Consider the following 12,314-nt stretch of genomic DNA (forward strand, 5'->3'; position numbering starts at 1 on the left):
TGGCTCACAGCACGTGTTTAAGTCTAGAGGGGACACAGGTACCTGCAAAGGTCCTGTAGAGTGGGAGACTGTTCAGTTGAGGGCTTGATTATTCATTAGTCAGTTTTTGCTTTAGCTGATTTCAGGGTATTGAACCAACCTTGTATTCCTAGGATGTCTCTCCACTCCCTCAGCCCTGGCCAAGGTGCCCAGCCTTGTTACATGTTCGGTTCATGTACAAGATATACATGAAATAGGGTGATAGGTTCTCTTGCTTAACTGGCAGGGTTCCTATACCCACAGTCATAAGGATACTGGCTCTACTTTTCTTTTCTGTCTGTATGTTGTCTTTGACTTTGATGCCTGGCATGGGTTGGGATGGCTTTCAGGAGAGCCTCCCAAGGCTCTCTAGGTTGGGTACACTTGAACTGCTTACAGGAGGAGGGGGATCTCCCAGTCTCCAGGCAATGAGCACAAGTCCCAAACTATAAGCAGCAGAAGCCTGGAGAGGGCAGTGAGAAGGGAGAGGAGAGGAGTTTGTAGTGGGGACTCTGGGGTGTGGATTTCAAGCAAGCAGGGAGAGCGATGGAGTGGGTCCTGGGAGATCTGCCCAAATGGGGTAAGCCAAAGACTGGAGAAACAGCTGGCTTGGAGTGGCTGCAGAGGTGGTAAAGAGGTTTGGGTCAGAATCTCTGCAGAAACAGATCTGGGATAAGCCTGGGGTTGTGTTCCTATGCAGTAACAGCTGGACTGTGTGTCTGTCCAGGTTCAATGATGAGGTGAAGCATATCAAGGTAGTGGAGAAAGACAACTGGATCCACATCACTGAAGCCAAGAAGTTTGAGAGCCTCCTGGTGCGTGTGCCCGTCACCCCTGCTGTACCAGACCCTGGCCACAGAGGTCCAATGGTCCTCCACTCCACAGCCATTCTGCTCCCTGATGGCCCATTCTCTGTGCCTAGGGAGGAATGGTTCTTTCCAGTGTGGGGCAAAAATGTAGGGGAACTTGACAGGGTACCTGGGGACAGTTGGAGCAGTGTTATACTTGAGTTGAGACACTCCAAAGCCTAGGTCATGTGATAGAGCAGAAACCAAGACCTGGTGAGGCTTCTCACCCGACCTGAGACTGTAAACCAACTCAACCTGAGTTTCTCCACCTCCTTGGGGTCAGCCCTGCCATAATACAATGAAAGGCATAGTGTTCCTTGAGGTGACATGAGATTGTTTCTGTCTATTTCTGACCTCTACTGCCCCTCTTTTTGGTACTAATGTGGAGCCCAGGGCCTCATACACATTAGGCAATTGCCCTACCACTGGGCCCAACCTCAACGCCAACCCTTTTGCTTTGTTTTTGGAGACGGTCTCACTATGTAGACCAGCCTGCCTCTGCCTTCCTAGTGCTGGGATTAAAGGCGTGTGCCACCATTCCTGGCCCTGTATTTCTTTTAGACAAAAACACTTCCCCCTGGGAGGACACTGGAGCTTTCATTTCCCCTCTGTGGCCCATGGGAAAACACAAAGACAAACAGTGCCTAAAACCCCTTTCTCAGCCCAGAGCCAACATGCACCGTCATGTGAGGCTCTAGGTGCCTCTCGGGGCAGCCAGGCTCTTCCAAAGCCATGGCACCACCCTTTGTGTGCCCATCATTCCTTGTTGCCTGGTTCTCCCCCTGGCACTAGCCTCAGGGCATTTTGCTCTGCTGGTGTGCCCTCATCCAGCCTGGAAGGTATTACAGTCATCAGGTTGTCCTTCAACCTTGGCATTCCTTCTAGAACATTCTTTCAGAAGTATTTGGGAGCATTGAAGCCGAGGGAGAGGTCTTGGAGGCACTGGCCACCCTAGCTGGGTTTGGTTGGAGGGAGGGTTCTCTGAGGAGTCTATACCTTTGAACCCAGGAGGTGGGAGGGCTCCTGGTTCTCCAGTGGTTGGTGAGTATGCGCCCTCCGCAGGAGCTGGTGGAGTACTACCAGTGCCATTCACTCAAAGAAAGCTTCAAGCAACTGGACACTACACTCAAGTTCCCCTACAAGTCCCGGGAGCGCGCCGCCACCAGGGCCTCAAGCCGGTCCCCAGGTAATGCCTGTGCCCAGGGGTATCCACTCAGGCCACTTCCAGGGCCAAGATGCTCCCTGTCCACCTGGGTCAAGAGTTGTTGCCCCCATCCCTGAGCGTGGACCAGGCCTGCCCATCTGTCATTGGCGCTTACCCATGCCCCTTCTCATTTCACGTAGCAGATGGGGATTGCACTGGCACTTGACGCCTGTGCTTGGAGCTGGCAGTAGTGAGAAGCAGTAGGGCAGGATCTGAGAACAGATCCCTCCTGGGTGTTCTGGGGCCTTGGCCCTTCCAGGCAGCTGTCTGCCTAAAGGGGGGACTCCAAAGCCCAGGACAGGGGCGCAACCTAGGCCTTGGGACAAAGACAGGCCCAAAGCATTTGGCTTCTAGCTCAGAGCTCTTTACCCCGAGTAACCCACGTCTCCAGTCTATAGGGACCTGCAGAGCCATGAGCACTCCCTCCCCCACCCCAGATGGAGCAGACCAGCAGAGGGTTGCCAGCCTCCATGACAGTTGACTCCAATGTCTTTTCAAGCCATAAGTGTAGAGCAAGCAGTGGTCTAGCTATGCCTGTGCTAGGTCCCTGCCCTCCCTGGTGTCCTCCTGAGGTAGAGCCTGGCATCCCCTGTGCTCTTGGCCGTCAGCATCCTGCCCTCTGTCTTATGATCTCTCTCGCCTCTTTGCAGCTTCCTGTGCTTCCTACAACTTTTCTTTTCTCAGTCCTCAGGGCCTCAGCTTTGCCCCTCAGGGCCCCTCCGCTCCCTTCTGGTCAGGTACCTCTACTGCTCAGGGCCCAGCCTGATGGGTCCCCCTGGCTGTGCAGCCCGGTGCCGGGTAGGGGAGGGAGGCTGGGAATCAGGCCACGGCTGCTGCACACAAGGACACATTAGGCAGGGTTCTTCCCGGGTTGATAGCTCCTTCCCTGCCTCCCCTGCTGTCATCCTTCACGGCCATTGGGTGCTTTGCCTCTGGTTGTGGGAAATGTGGACAGGAGGGGCAGGTCTGGTGACTGCTCTGCGGCAGCGAAAGCTGCCATGGGAATGGGGATGGGTGCAAAGGAGGGGGCTTTGGTCAGCCCTGGTATGACATGCTTTCTGCTGCCAGAGCCAAAGCCCCTCTGTGTGTGGCTGTGTGTGTCCCCTCACTCATCCTCCCTCAAGACTTCTGGGTTCCGGGCTGAACCAGTTCGGTGGGTTTCCAGTCTAGTTTGGAGATCTGGGATGGGGATACCACAAGCTATTGTGGTCAAGGCGTGGGTGCCTGCTCTGTTCACCAATGACATGCTTGTTGCCTGTGATAGCTGCCCAGCATGGGTGGTGATAGCTCCAACCCTCTTCTAGTGAATGCATGGGTGTGTCATTATACCCAAACCCACCAAGGTGTGGAGGGCCCTGAGCTGGAGGCTAGCGTGTCCCTCTAGCTCCTGCAGTTATGTGATGGACCACTCTGTCTGCCCCAATAGTGTTCACACCACGGGTCATTGGCACAGCTGTGGCCAGGTACAACTTTGCTGCACGGGACATGCGGGAGCTGTCACTTCGGGAAGGTGATGTGGTAAAGATCTACAGCCGAATTGGTGGGGACCAGGGCTGGTGGAAAGGCGAGACGAATGGACGGGTGAGTAACTTACCTGGCTTGAGGACTTTATTGCCAAGGCCCAGGGCTGTCTCTGACCCAGTTGGGCTCAGACAAGCTACTCTACAGCCTCGACTATGCTCAGCCTTGTTAGGCATGCTGTGCCTGAGATCTCTCTGATGTCACAGGTGTGGGGGTGAAGAACCAGATGTTCATTGTGATCCTAGCTGCACTGGTCAGGTCTTGATCCAGGCCTCACAGACCCTGTACTGTGTCAGACCCTGTTTCCCTACCTTTGTGGTCACTCAGAAATGGGTTTTATATACAGTCTTCTGGTCACTTGAAGGTAGGGAAGCCTCAGGGGCCCATCAGATCCTACCCATCCCATCTCTTCTTCTTCCTGTTTCCAATGACTGCCAGGTAGTTCCCTGAGACTCCCCCCCCCCCCCCCCCGAGATCCTGCAAAAAGCCCTTTCTATTCCCAGACCCATCTAGATCCACTGGCTTTGACCCAGGCCTCTGAAACCCAGGTCTCCCAGGTTTTTGGAAAAGCAAAGAGCTCCCTGTGCCACCACCAGGACAAACAGGGTTTTCCTGGGGCCATAGGTACCCAGACAGGTGCACTTGTGCGCAGAGGACCAGGCAGCCTCAGCTCCCCTGCTGAACATTCTACAGCTGATAGCAGGAGCCGTTCTTTGCCCCAGTCAGCTTGACATCTGTGTTGCAGGCCAAGATGTGTTCATGTATACCCAGCTGCCCTTCAAGAGAGTGAAGGCTACTGAGTCATAGCAGCCACTTTGAGGGCTGGACCCTGGCCCTGAAAACTAGCCCATGCCAGTTGTGTTGGAAGCAGCTGGGACAGTGATTCAGTAACTTGATTGGGCCCGCCTCAGGTCCAGGCCATTCTGTAGCACAGTTTGAAAATAACTGGTTTGAACTTTTGTGAGTAGCTCCTGCTGATTTAACCTGCTATCATCGTGGAATGCCTTTTTATCTCTGGCAGTTTTACTGCTGCATCTGTCTCCTGATAGAGGCAGCAGCAGTTTCCCGTGAGCAGCTGCTCTTCTAACCAGCTCCCCACACTCTTTCCTGTCATGGTTGATTTTTCTCTTTCCTTGTACTTGAGATGAGTTTCTTGAAACCAGTTGGATTTTTTTAAGTGACTCTAATGTGGCAGTCTTTGCCCTTTAGTAGGCATATATAGTCCATTTACATTTAGTATAAATATAGGCCATTCATTTATAAGTCCAACCTCTTGTTGCTTATTGTCAGTCTGTTACTCCTTTCTTCTTCCTGGGCAACTTTTGGGTTAACCAATATTTTTTTCTGTCTACTTTCCTTCCCCTCCTCATGATTGTTTTCTTTTTTTATTTTTTAGTTATATACCCTTTTACTACATATGCTAATACTCTGGTGGTCCCAGATGCACTTGGTCTATACAGAGTCCCTTCAGGAGGACTTTTACTTCAGAGAAGGTGTAAGGACCTCAAAGCCTTGAATTATAAATTATTTTCCTCCCAGTTTTTGTGTGGCATTGCCATGTATCTTCTGTACTCTTTAATATTTGAGAGTAATTGCCCAAGTGACATTTCTTTACTCCCTAGTATTCCCTGAGGTCAAGGCTTTTCCCCTTTGACATAATACAGTTTGCTGATCCGTAGTCAAATTTTCTAATTTCACCAATTTTCTCAATTATGTTTCTTCTAGCTATTGTTTACTGGATACATGAGCTACTGACCATGACCATCATACTAACTGGAATGTTCCACAGTTTCTCTTGGTCATATGTGACTTGTACTGTTTTTTGAGGAGGGGACAGGTGGTTTTTTTTTTTTGTTTGTTTGTTTGTTTGTTTTGTTCCATTGTTAGGTTTTATGTTTCTTTGCATTTTAGACAGAGGCTATACCTTCATGTTTGTGTACACAAGGGGAATGTCGTTCACCAGTGTTACAACCTCTGTTCTGTTACTGTGATAAAACAGTCTGACCAAAAGCAGCTTAGGGGAGGGAAGGCTTTATTTCATCTTACATGTCTCAGGCTCACCTGCCTAGGGGATGGTGCTGCCCACAGTGGGCTGGACTCTCCTACATCAGTTAACAATCAAGAAAGTCCCACAGATGTGTCTGTCTGAACTGGAAGTCCCTTAATCAAGGCTTCTCCTCTCAGATGCTAGCGAGGATGGATTCTGCTTGGGGTGTCCAGTTCCAGGCTCTCCTTATCTGTGGTATGAACTTTGAACTTGGTTAAGAGGCTATCTGCCAGGTCCCTTTCTTTCCTATGTCCATCTGCATTCTCTTTTCTTTTTCTTTCTTTTTTTTTTTCTTTTTTTTTTTTTTTAATTTTTCAAGACAGGGTGTCTCTGTTTCTCTTTGTAGCTTTGGAGACTGTCCTAGAACTCACTCTGTAGACCAGGCTGGCCTCGAACTCACTGAGATCCTCCTGGCTCTGCCTTCCCAAGTGCTGCGATTAAAGGCGTGCGTCACCACCGCCTGGCCTTCCATCTGCATTCTATCCTGAATTGACCTACCGTTAGTCCTGCTCTGTCTAACCTGTTGCTTAATCCTTTTAGACTCTTTTAAGTCATTGTATCTTTTGATTCTAGGGTTGTTGGTTTTTTTCTCTCCCTCTCTCTCTTTCCCTTCTTCCTTTTTTGTTTATTGGTTAGTTTTGTTTTATTTTTGAAGACAGGGTCTCACTGAGAAGGGCTGGCTGGCCTTGAACTCAAGGTAATCCTCAGTCTCCTGAATGCTGGGGTCATGGACATTCATCACCATATCCAGCTTCCTTTCCGGCCTAGGACTTCCTTGATTTCTGACTCCTGTTCTCTGGAAGAAATGTTTGCCTTCTTCTCAGTTTTCTAGAACATATGGAGTAGCTCTTTCCATCCTGACCCAGGATCCCTGGCTGCTGTCTGGGTTTGCTTTTGCTTTTCATCACTGTCAAGGCTGAGGACCAGGTTGTGTGTCAAGAGATGTGGGAAGATGCATTCCTCAGTAGGGTCTGATGCTTTTCTCACCGGCAGATCATAGACTAGGTCCAGGCTGCCAGTCTCTCCTCAAGGCTCGGTGAGGCCTGGTTGAGATCTCTGGCATGCAGGAGAGTTCTCATCTCCCTACGCTCCTCCTGTCCCTGTCCTGACACACACACCCTTGCCATATGCACACACACGCAGACACACATGGCCCGCCATCTCTTTCAGATCGGTTGGTTTCCTTCGACGTACGTGGAAGAGGAGGGCATCCAGTGAGGGCGAGACATGGATGGACTCACGGATGTTCTTGGGAGTCTCCCCACCTCTGAAGTCCACCTCTGGCTTCTCCATGGCTCCAGGAACTGCCTGCCAAGCCTGCAGCTGTTACCGCCCACAGGGATGGGGAAGGTGTTCCACCATCACCTGCCCTGGGTGGCCTGTCCCTGGGTACATTCCTTGTACATAGAGGAAACCTGTGCTGGCCACACCTAGAGCACCACGGAGAGGGAGCTCAGGCAATGTGGCCAGGTGGGTGTGGATGACAGCCAAGGTCAGAAGCCACCACCTGACTCTCTGGTTTAGATGTTCAGGAGCCCAGAACTCAACTCATTGTGTGCCAGGGAGGGCTGGGGACAGCAGGGAGGGCCCTTCCCAGCCCCATCTGCTCGGCCCTGCCCTGATCTGCCTGTCTTTTCTGCTGCTCTCTAGAGTGGGTGTCAGGCCTTGGGAGGCAGGCAGGACCAGACCGTGCTGTAGCACCCACTAGGCCCATCCGTGGTGCAGGATCAGAGCTTGCACAGGGTCCACCGGGTCATGCTGGCTCTGCGGCTTTCCCTGACCACCTCCCTTCCCAACACGTCAGGGTCCTGCTGAGCTAACTGGCAAGCCCCTCTCTCTCTGGAGGGGCCTTTGGAACGATGGCATTGCTAACCCACCCCCAGCCCACCCCAGTCAGTGGTACTGCTCTTTGCTCATTGACGCCTCTTTCCTGAGGTCTTCCCTGTCCTGCTGCCAGGGGACACATCTGCGAACCCCAAAGGGCAGGGGAGAGGCCCAGGTTCCCCTCCCCACTGCCTCTCTTCTCTCCAGGAGGCACTCTTGGGTCTTCTGCATTCCAAACCATGGTCCCTAGGAGTCTGCTGGCCTTTGCACTAGATGTTGGTTCTAGCCCTTGACAGGTGTCCCCACAATGATTCCTGCAGCCCACACACTGGACCTGTGGCCAACCCAAAATAAGTGCTCTTGGGGTATCTCAACCCCTTTAACCCCCCTCTCCTGGTGCTTCCTGGCCTTTGACCTCTGGCTTGGCCCACCCCTGTTTTCTCCCTACCCAGAATTCCGCGTGAAAGCTTATGTCAAGACACAGACTTCTTGGGGGCCCTTTCTCCATCTAGCTGCCCAGTCCTGGGTGACGAGGGAACCAAGGCTAGGGTTTGAGTCATTGTCCCTGCTGGAGTGGGACTGGGCACCACCTTGTACCTGGGCATACTTTCCAAAGTTGGCCTCATGTCCTCCAGCTTGGTGCCCACATACAGCTTGCTGGGATATGGGGGGAGGCAAGGAGGAATTCAGATGATGGGGAGCAACAGAAAGTGAGACAACCTGGAAAGTCTCAAGCTGTGAGAAGCTGGGAGTGAAAAGTTGGCTTGGAGAGAGTTGGGGGCACAGGCTGCTTTGCACAGTCCTCGGCCCGGCCTGCCCAGGGCCAGTGCAGGCTGAGGGGAGGCTCTGTCAGCCCCTTCTATATGAATGCCCCGTGCTTTAGTTTTTTCTGGTTTTTGTTTGTTGTTGTTTTGTCCTGTTGTGTTTTGTTTTGCCCATTTGTGTTTTAAAGGGGGGGAAAGTTGTAATTATTTCATCTAAATCTCCCATTATATATCTGTGAATAAGAGACTCTATAATAGCAAAATGATGTATATTTTAGTTTGTCATGATATAAGTCATGATAATGAAGGACACTGAGAAAAAGAATGATCTAGAGCCCCGGTTTTGTGAATGTTTTGTGTTTGTTTTGACGTTTGTATTTGGTTTGGTTTTTTTTGCGCCACACTGAGCAGGGTGATGGGAAGGCTGGGCAAGCTGGGCAAGCTGGTACATAGGCACCTCTTCGAGAGACTGGGCGCCATTTGAGGGCTGAGGACCGGGGGCCTGAGATCAGCTGTGAACATTTGCAGTGCAATGCATGCAAGTCAGGGATGAGGGGTCCCACAGCCAGCAGCACCCCCTAATGGAACAATTGTACATTTGCCAATGGGTTTTCCTCCCCAGGCTACGGTTTTTACTACAAATAAACCTACATTCTATTCTGCAGCCGTGGTTAACCTTTTGTGCCTGGGAGGGGGTTAGCTGGTGTCCTGAGTCCAGCAGGGTTTGTCCTACCCAAAGCCTGGCTGCCAAATGGTCACCTCAGCCTGGGCTGGCACAGCATCCAGCGGAATCTACCAGGTGACCTTAGATCAGGAACCTCAGTCTTCAGAGATAAAAACAGCACTTTCTCCTTCAGGATGAGTCCTATGTGATTTGATAAAGAAAACCTAAGTAATCAAGTGTTGTTTGCCCCCATCATCCCGTAGGGAAAAAGCAGCCCATGCCTCAGGATCCCAGGCCATCCTTAGCCTGTCCTTCCCTCTTCATGGTTACCTCGCTGCCCAGTGTGGCTCCTGCGGTTCCTGATGGTGTAACTGTGGAAGGAAGCAGAGGCCCCTGTCAGCTGTTTAGCCAGCACCTTGTTGCAGGGCCACTCGTGGCTACATTGATGCTTGGAGGTGCACAGAGTGAGGGAGGCACATGCTCACCCGCAGAACGTGGTGTCCTGTTACCAAGGAGATGGATCAAGGCCACCAGGGTGGGCAGCTGGCTGCCCTTGACATAGGTGCACCTTGTGGGTTCCTGTGAATGTTACATGAGACTGGGAGGCACTTGGCTAGTGTGGGTTCTTCTTACAAATGTCACCTGTGGCTGTGATCTCACTACCGAGAGTGGAGGAGCCCACGCTACCCTGTCTCAGCCCTAGCACTCTGTGTGTCAAGGACTGTGATCATGGATCCTTCCCATTCGCCCAGGCAAGGTAAACATGAAGATTATGTCCATCCCATCTTTATCTAGTCCATGTAGTGTGGTGGTCACCCTGTGTATGCTCAGTCCCTTGTCCTGACACGCCTCCCCACAATTGTTTGGACATGTTCTCCCCAGCCTGTGATGGCGTCAGCCACTGCAATCTTCTGCAGGATTTGTAACCAGAAGCCATTGGGGAGTAGAGGGCAGAAGGACCCCAGGGCCTTCAGCCACCCATCAGCCAGCTCCTGCTGATTAGGTCCAGGACTTGCCCTCCTCACCTCCTCTGGGTCTCTTCTGCCTTGGTGGCCTACATCCCCACCATGTGGGCAGCCAGTAGAGGAAGCAACTCCCTCAATCCTGCAGCCCTTTCTGGGATAGTCTTGGGTGTCCCTCCTGGGCCACTGTACCCTGAGGGGCAGAGTCCTGGTTCCCAGTGGGCTCTGCATCTTTCCTCAGATGATCTCTATTACCTCTACTGTGAGGAAAATCTCAGACTGAAGATGTGGGTACAGAAGCCCATATCCTTGTAGTCCCAGACGTCAAGGTCAAGGCCATCAGGTGTTTTTTTCTGCAGACTTCCTCCTTGGCTTGCAGTAGAAGTCTCTTGCTGTGGTCTCTGGTGATCTTCCCTTGGCACACATGTTTCTTCCTTTTCTCAAGAGCATCCTAGCCTTGTTGGATTAGGAGCCAGCAAGGACCTTTGCCTCTTATAAGACCCATCTCTGACTGTCCCTGGGAACTAGAGCTCATGAGTTTCTGTTGCACAGTCCATCCCTAGCCCTATCCACATCACAGCTACTGACCATGCATGTCCTCTGGTTGCCTGTCAGAGGAAATGTAGTCGTTACCTGGTGGCCAGCCCACTTGACATACTGCACTTCTAAACGAAGCATAGGACACCATGCTCTTGAAGTTAGAACACTGAATTCTAAGTCTCCTGAGTAGCTGGTAGCTGACCTGGGATGAGTCTGCACTCTCTACGTCTCCTTTAATGCGCTTCTTCCACAGAGACCCTGGTGGTGTGAGCATTTCAGTATCCAGTCTGAGGTAATGTGCTAACCAATCACAGTTGACAGGCTTCCACTATGTAAATGGTTGCTCACATGCCATAAAGTAGACACTGTTCTCTGAAACTGTCTCTGGGGTGGTTTATCTCCAAGCCCTTTACCTACCCACGAGCGGGGATGCTGTCCTTTCACTGGATGATGTGGCCTCCAGGCTGGCAGAGCCCAACCTCCCTGTGCTGGTTTTATGTCACCTTGGCACAAGCTACAGTCATTCTGGAAGAGGGAACCTCAATTGAGAAAATTCCCTCACCAGATTTGCCTATGGGCAAATCTACAGTACATTTTCTTGATTGATGATTGGTGTGAAAGGGCCCAGCTCCTGAATGCTGTAAGAAGGCAGGCTGAGCAAGCCATTAAGCAGCATCAGTTCCACGGCCTCTGCATCAGTTCTTGCCTCAAGGTTCCTGATCTCTGAGTTCCTGCCCTGACTTTCCTCAGTGATGGACTGCTGTGCAAGTGGAAGCTGAAATAAAGCCTTTCCTCTCCAAGTTTCGTCTGTCATGGTGTTTCATCAAAGCAATAGAAGTCCTAACTATGACACTCCCATTCCAGGCAGCCCCATAGAGAGAGGCCTTGTGCATTTCCAGACCTTACTGGGGACAGCAGCCTTCTTTCTACCCCCTCAGCTTATGCCCACAAAGGGCACTCCACCTACGTCCATGGGCTAGAAAGAAGATTGTGGCCTGAGGTGGGCGGCTGGGAGCTGGGAGTGAGGCAGGTGCCAGGATCACTTGGAAATGCGGCCCCTTGGGCTGAGTTGGAAGTGATAGTGGCAGGAGCTGCCCAGGAATGAACCCTACAGAATGGAGCAGGCCAGAGAGACCCCTCCACAGTGTTGCTCACTGCCCTGTGCCAGGCCTGCCTCCCTGACCCTTTTTTTTTTTTCCGGAGCTGAGGACCAAACCCAGGGCCTTGCGCTTGCTAGGCAAGTGCTCTACCACTGAGCTAAATCCCCAACCACCCTGGCCCTCTTGTTCTGTGTGAGTCAATTGATACTTCCCTTTCTACGCCAGCTGGAGGTACGTGCTCCTGAGACTTGCTGAGGAGTTGTATTTGTATTAAGGAAGGTCTCAGTGGCCAACAGAACACATGTCTACCGACTCTACAGGTACTAGTGAGCACTCACCACATTCTAGCACTAGGCCATGGCAGAAAGCCAGAGGAAAATGCCCTGTTATGGTTCTTTCCTCTCATCTCCTCTTCCCCTCCCTCTCTTAGGATGGGATACAACTTTCCATAGGAATATGTGGAGGCCCACAAAGGTTTCCTAGTGAGATCTGAGCTTGCTTTACCCAGCAGGACTGCATTAAGGGATGGTTTGGCCATGTGCATGGTTACCAGGTAATTGGAAGGGTCTGCATTTGGCTGTGCTGGGGGTGGGGGTGTCTTCTGCTCTGCCCTTTGGCATTCCTATAAAAAGCCCTTTAGAAGAAACAGAAGGGGCTGGTGGATATTGATCCAGGCCCTCCTGAAGCTATCCTGTGTTTCTGTCTGTTTCTCTCCCCACGACATTTCTATCTAACATTTCTTATCCCTCTCTCCTCAAGATTACCCTGGGTAAAAAGTGGGAGCTGGCCTCCCACAGATGGCATCAGAATGTGGGGCCCAGG

The 12,314-nt window shown here is 51.6% G+C and overlaps 1 protein-coding gene across 6 annotated transcripts in view; it reads left to right on the forward strand.

Moving 5' to 3' along the window:
- Vav2 (vav guanine nucleotide exchange factor 2) overlaps nt 1-11,015 on the forward strand; it is a 169,211-nt gene extending 158,196 nt beyond the window's left edge. For 4 of the 6 annotated variants that reach the window (XM_036185210.1, XM_036185212.1, XM_036185211.1 and 1 more), the window contains 5 exons: nt 746-833; nt 1,929-2,052; nt 2,721-2,807; nt 3,497-3,651; nt 6,809-11,015. In XM_036185210.1, coding sequence (XP_036041103.1) covers nt 746-833; nt 1,929-2,052; nt 2,721-2,807; nt 3,497-3,651; nt 6,809-6,856 — 502 coding nt within the window. In that variant the 3' untranslated portion in view covers nt 6,857-11,015. The remainder of the gene's footprint in view (nt 1-745; nt 834-1,928; nt 2,053-2,720; nt 2,808-3,496; nt 3,652-6,808) is intronic. The other 2 variants (XM_036185215.1, XM_036185216.1) reach the window with 1 other exon arrangement.
- The last annotated feature ends 1,299 nt before the right edge of the window (nt 11,016-12,314 follow it).

Source organism: Onychomys torridus, chromosome 4, assembly GCF_903995425.1.
Source record: "Onychomys torridus chromosome 4, mOncTor1.1, whole genome shotgun sequence".
Classification (NCBI taxonomy): domain Eukaryota; kingdom Metazoa; phylum Chordata; class Mammalia; order Rodentia; family Cricetidae; genus Onychomys; species Onychomys torridus.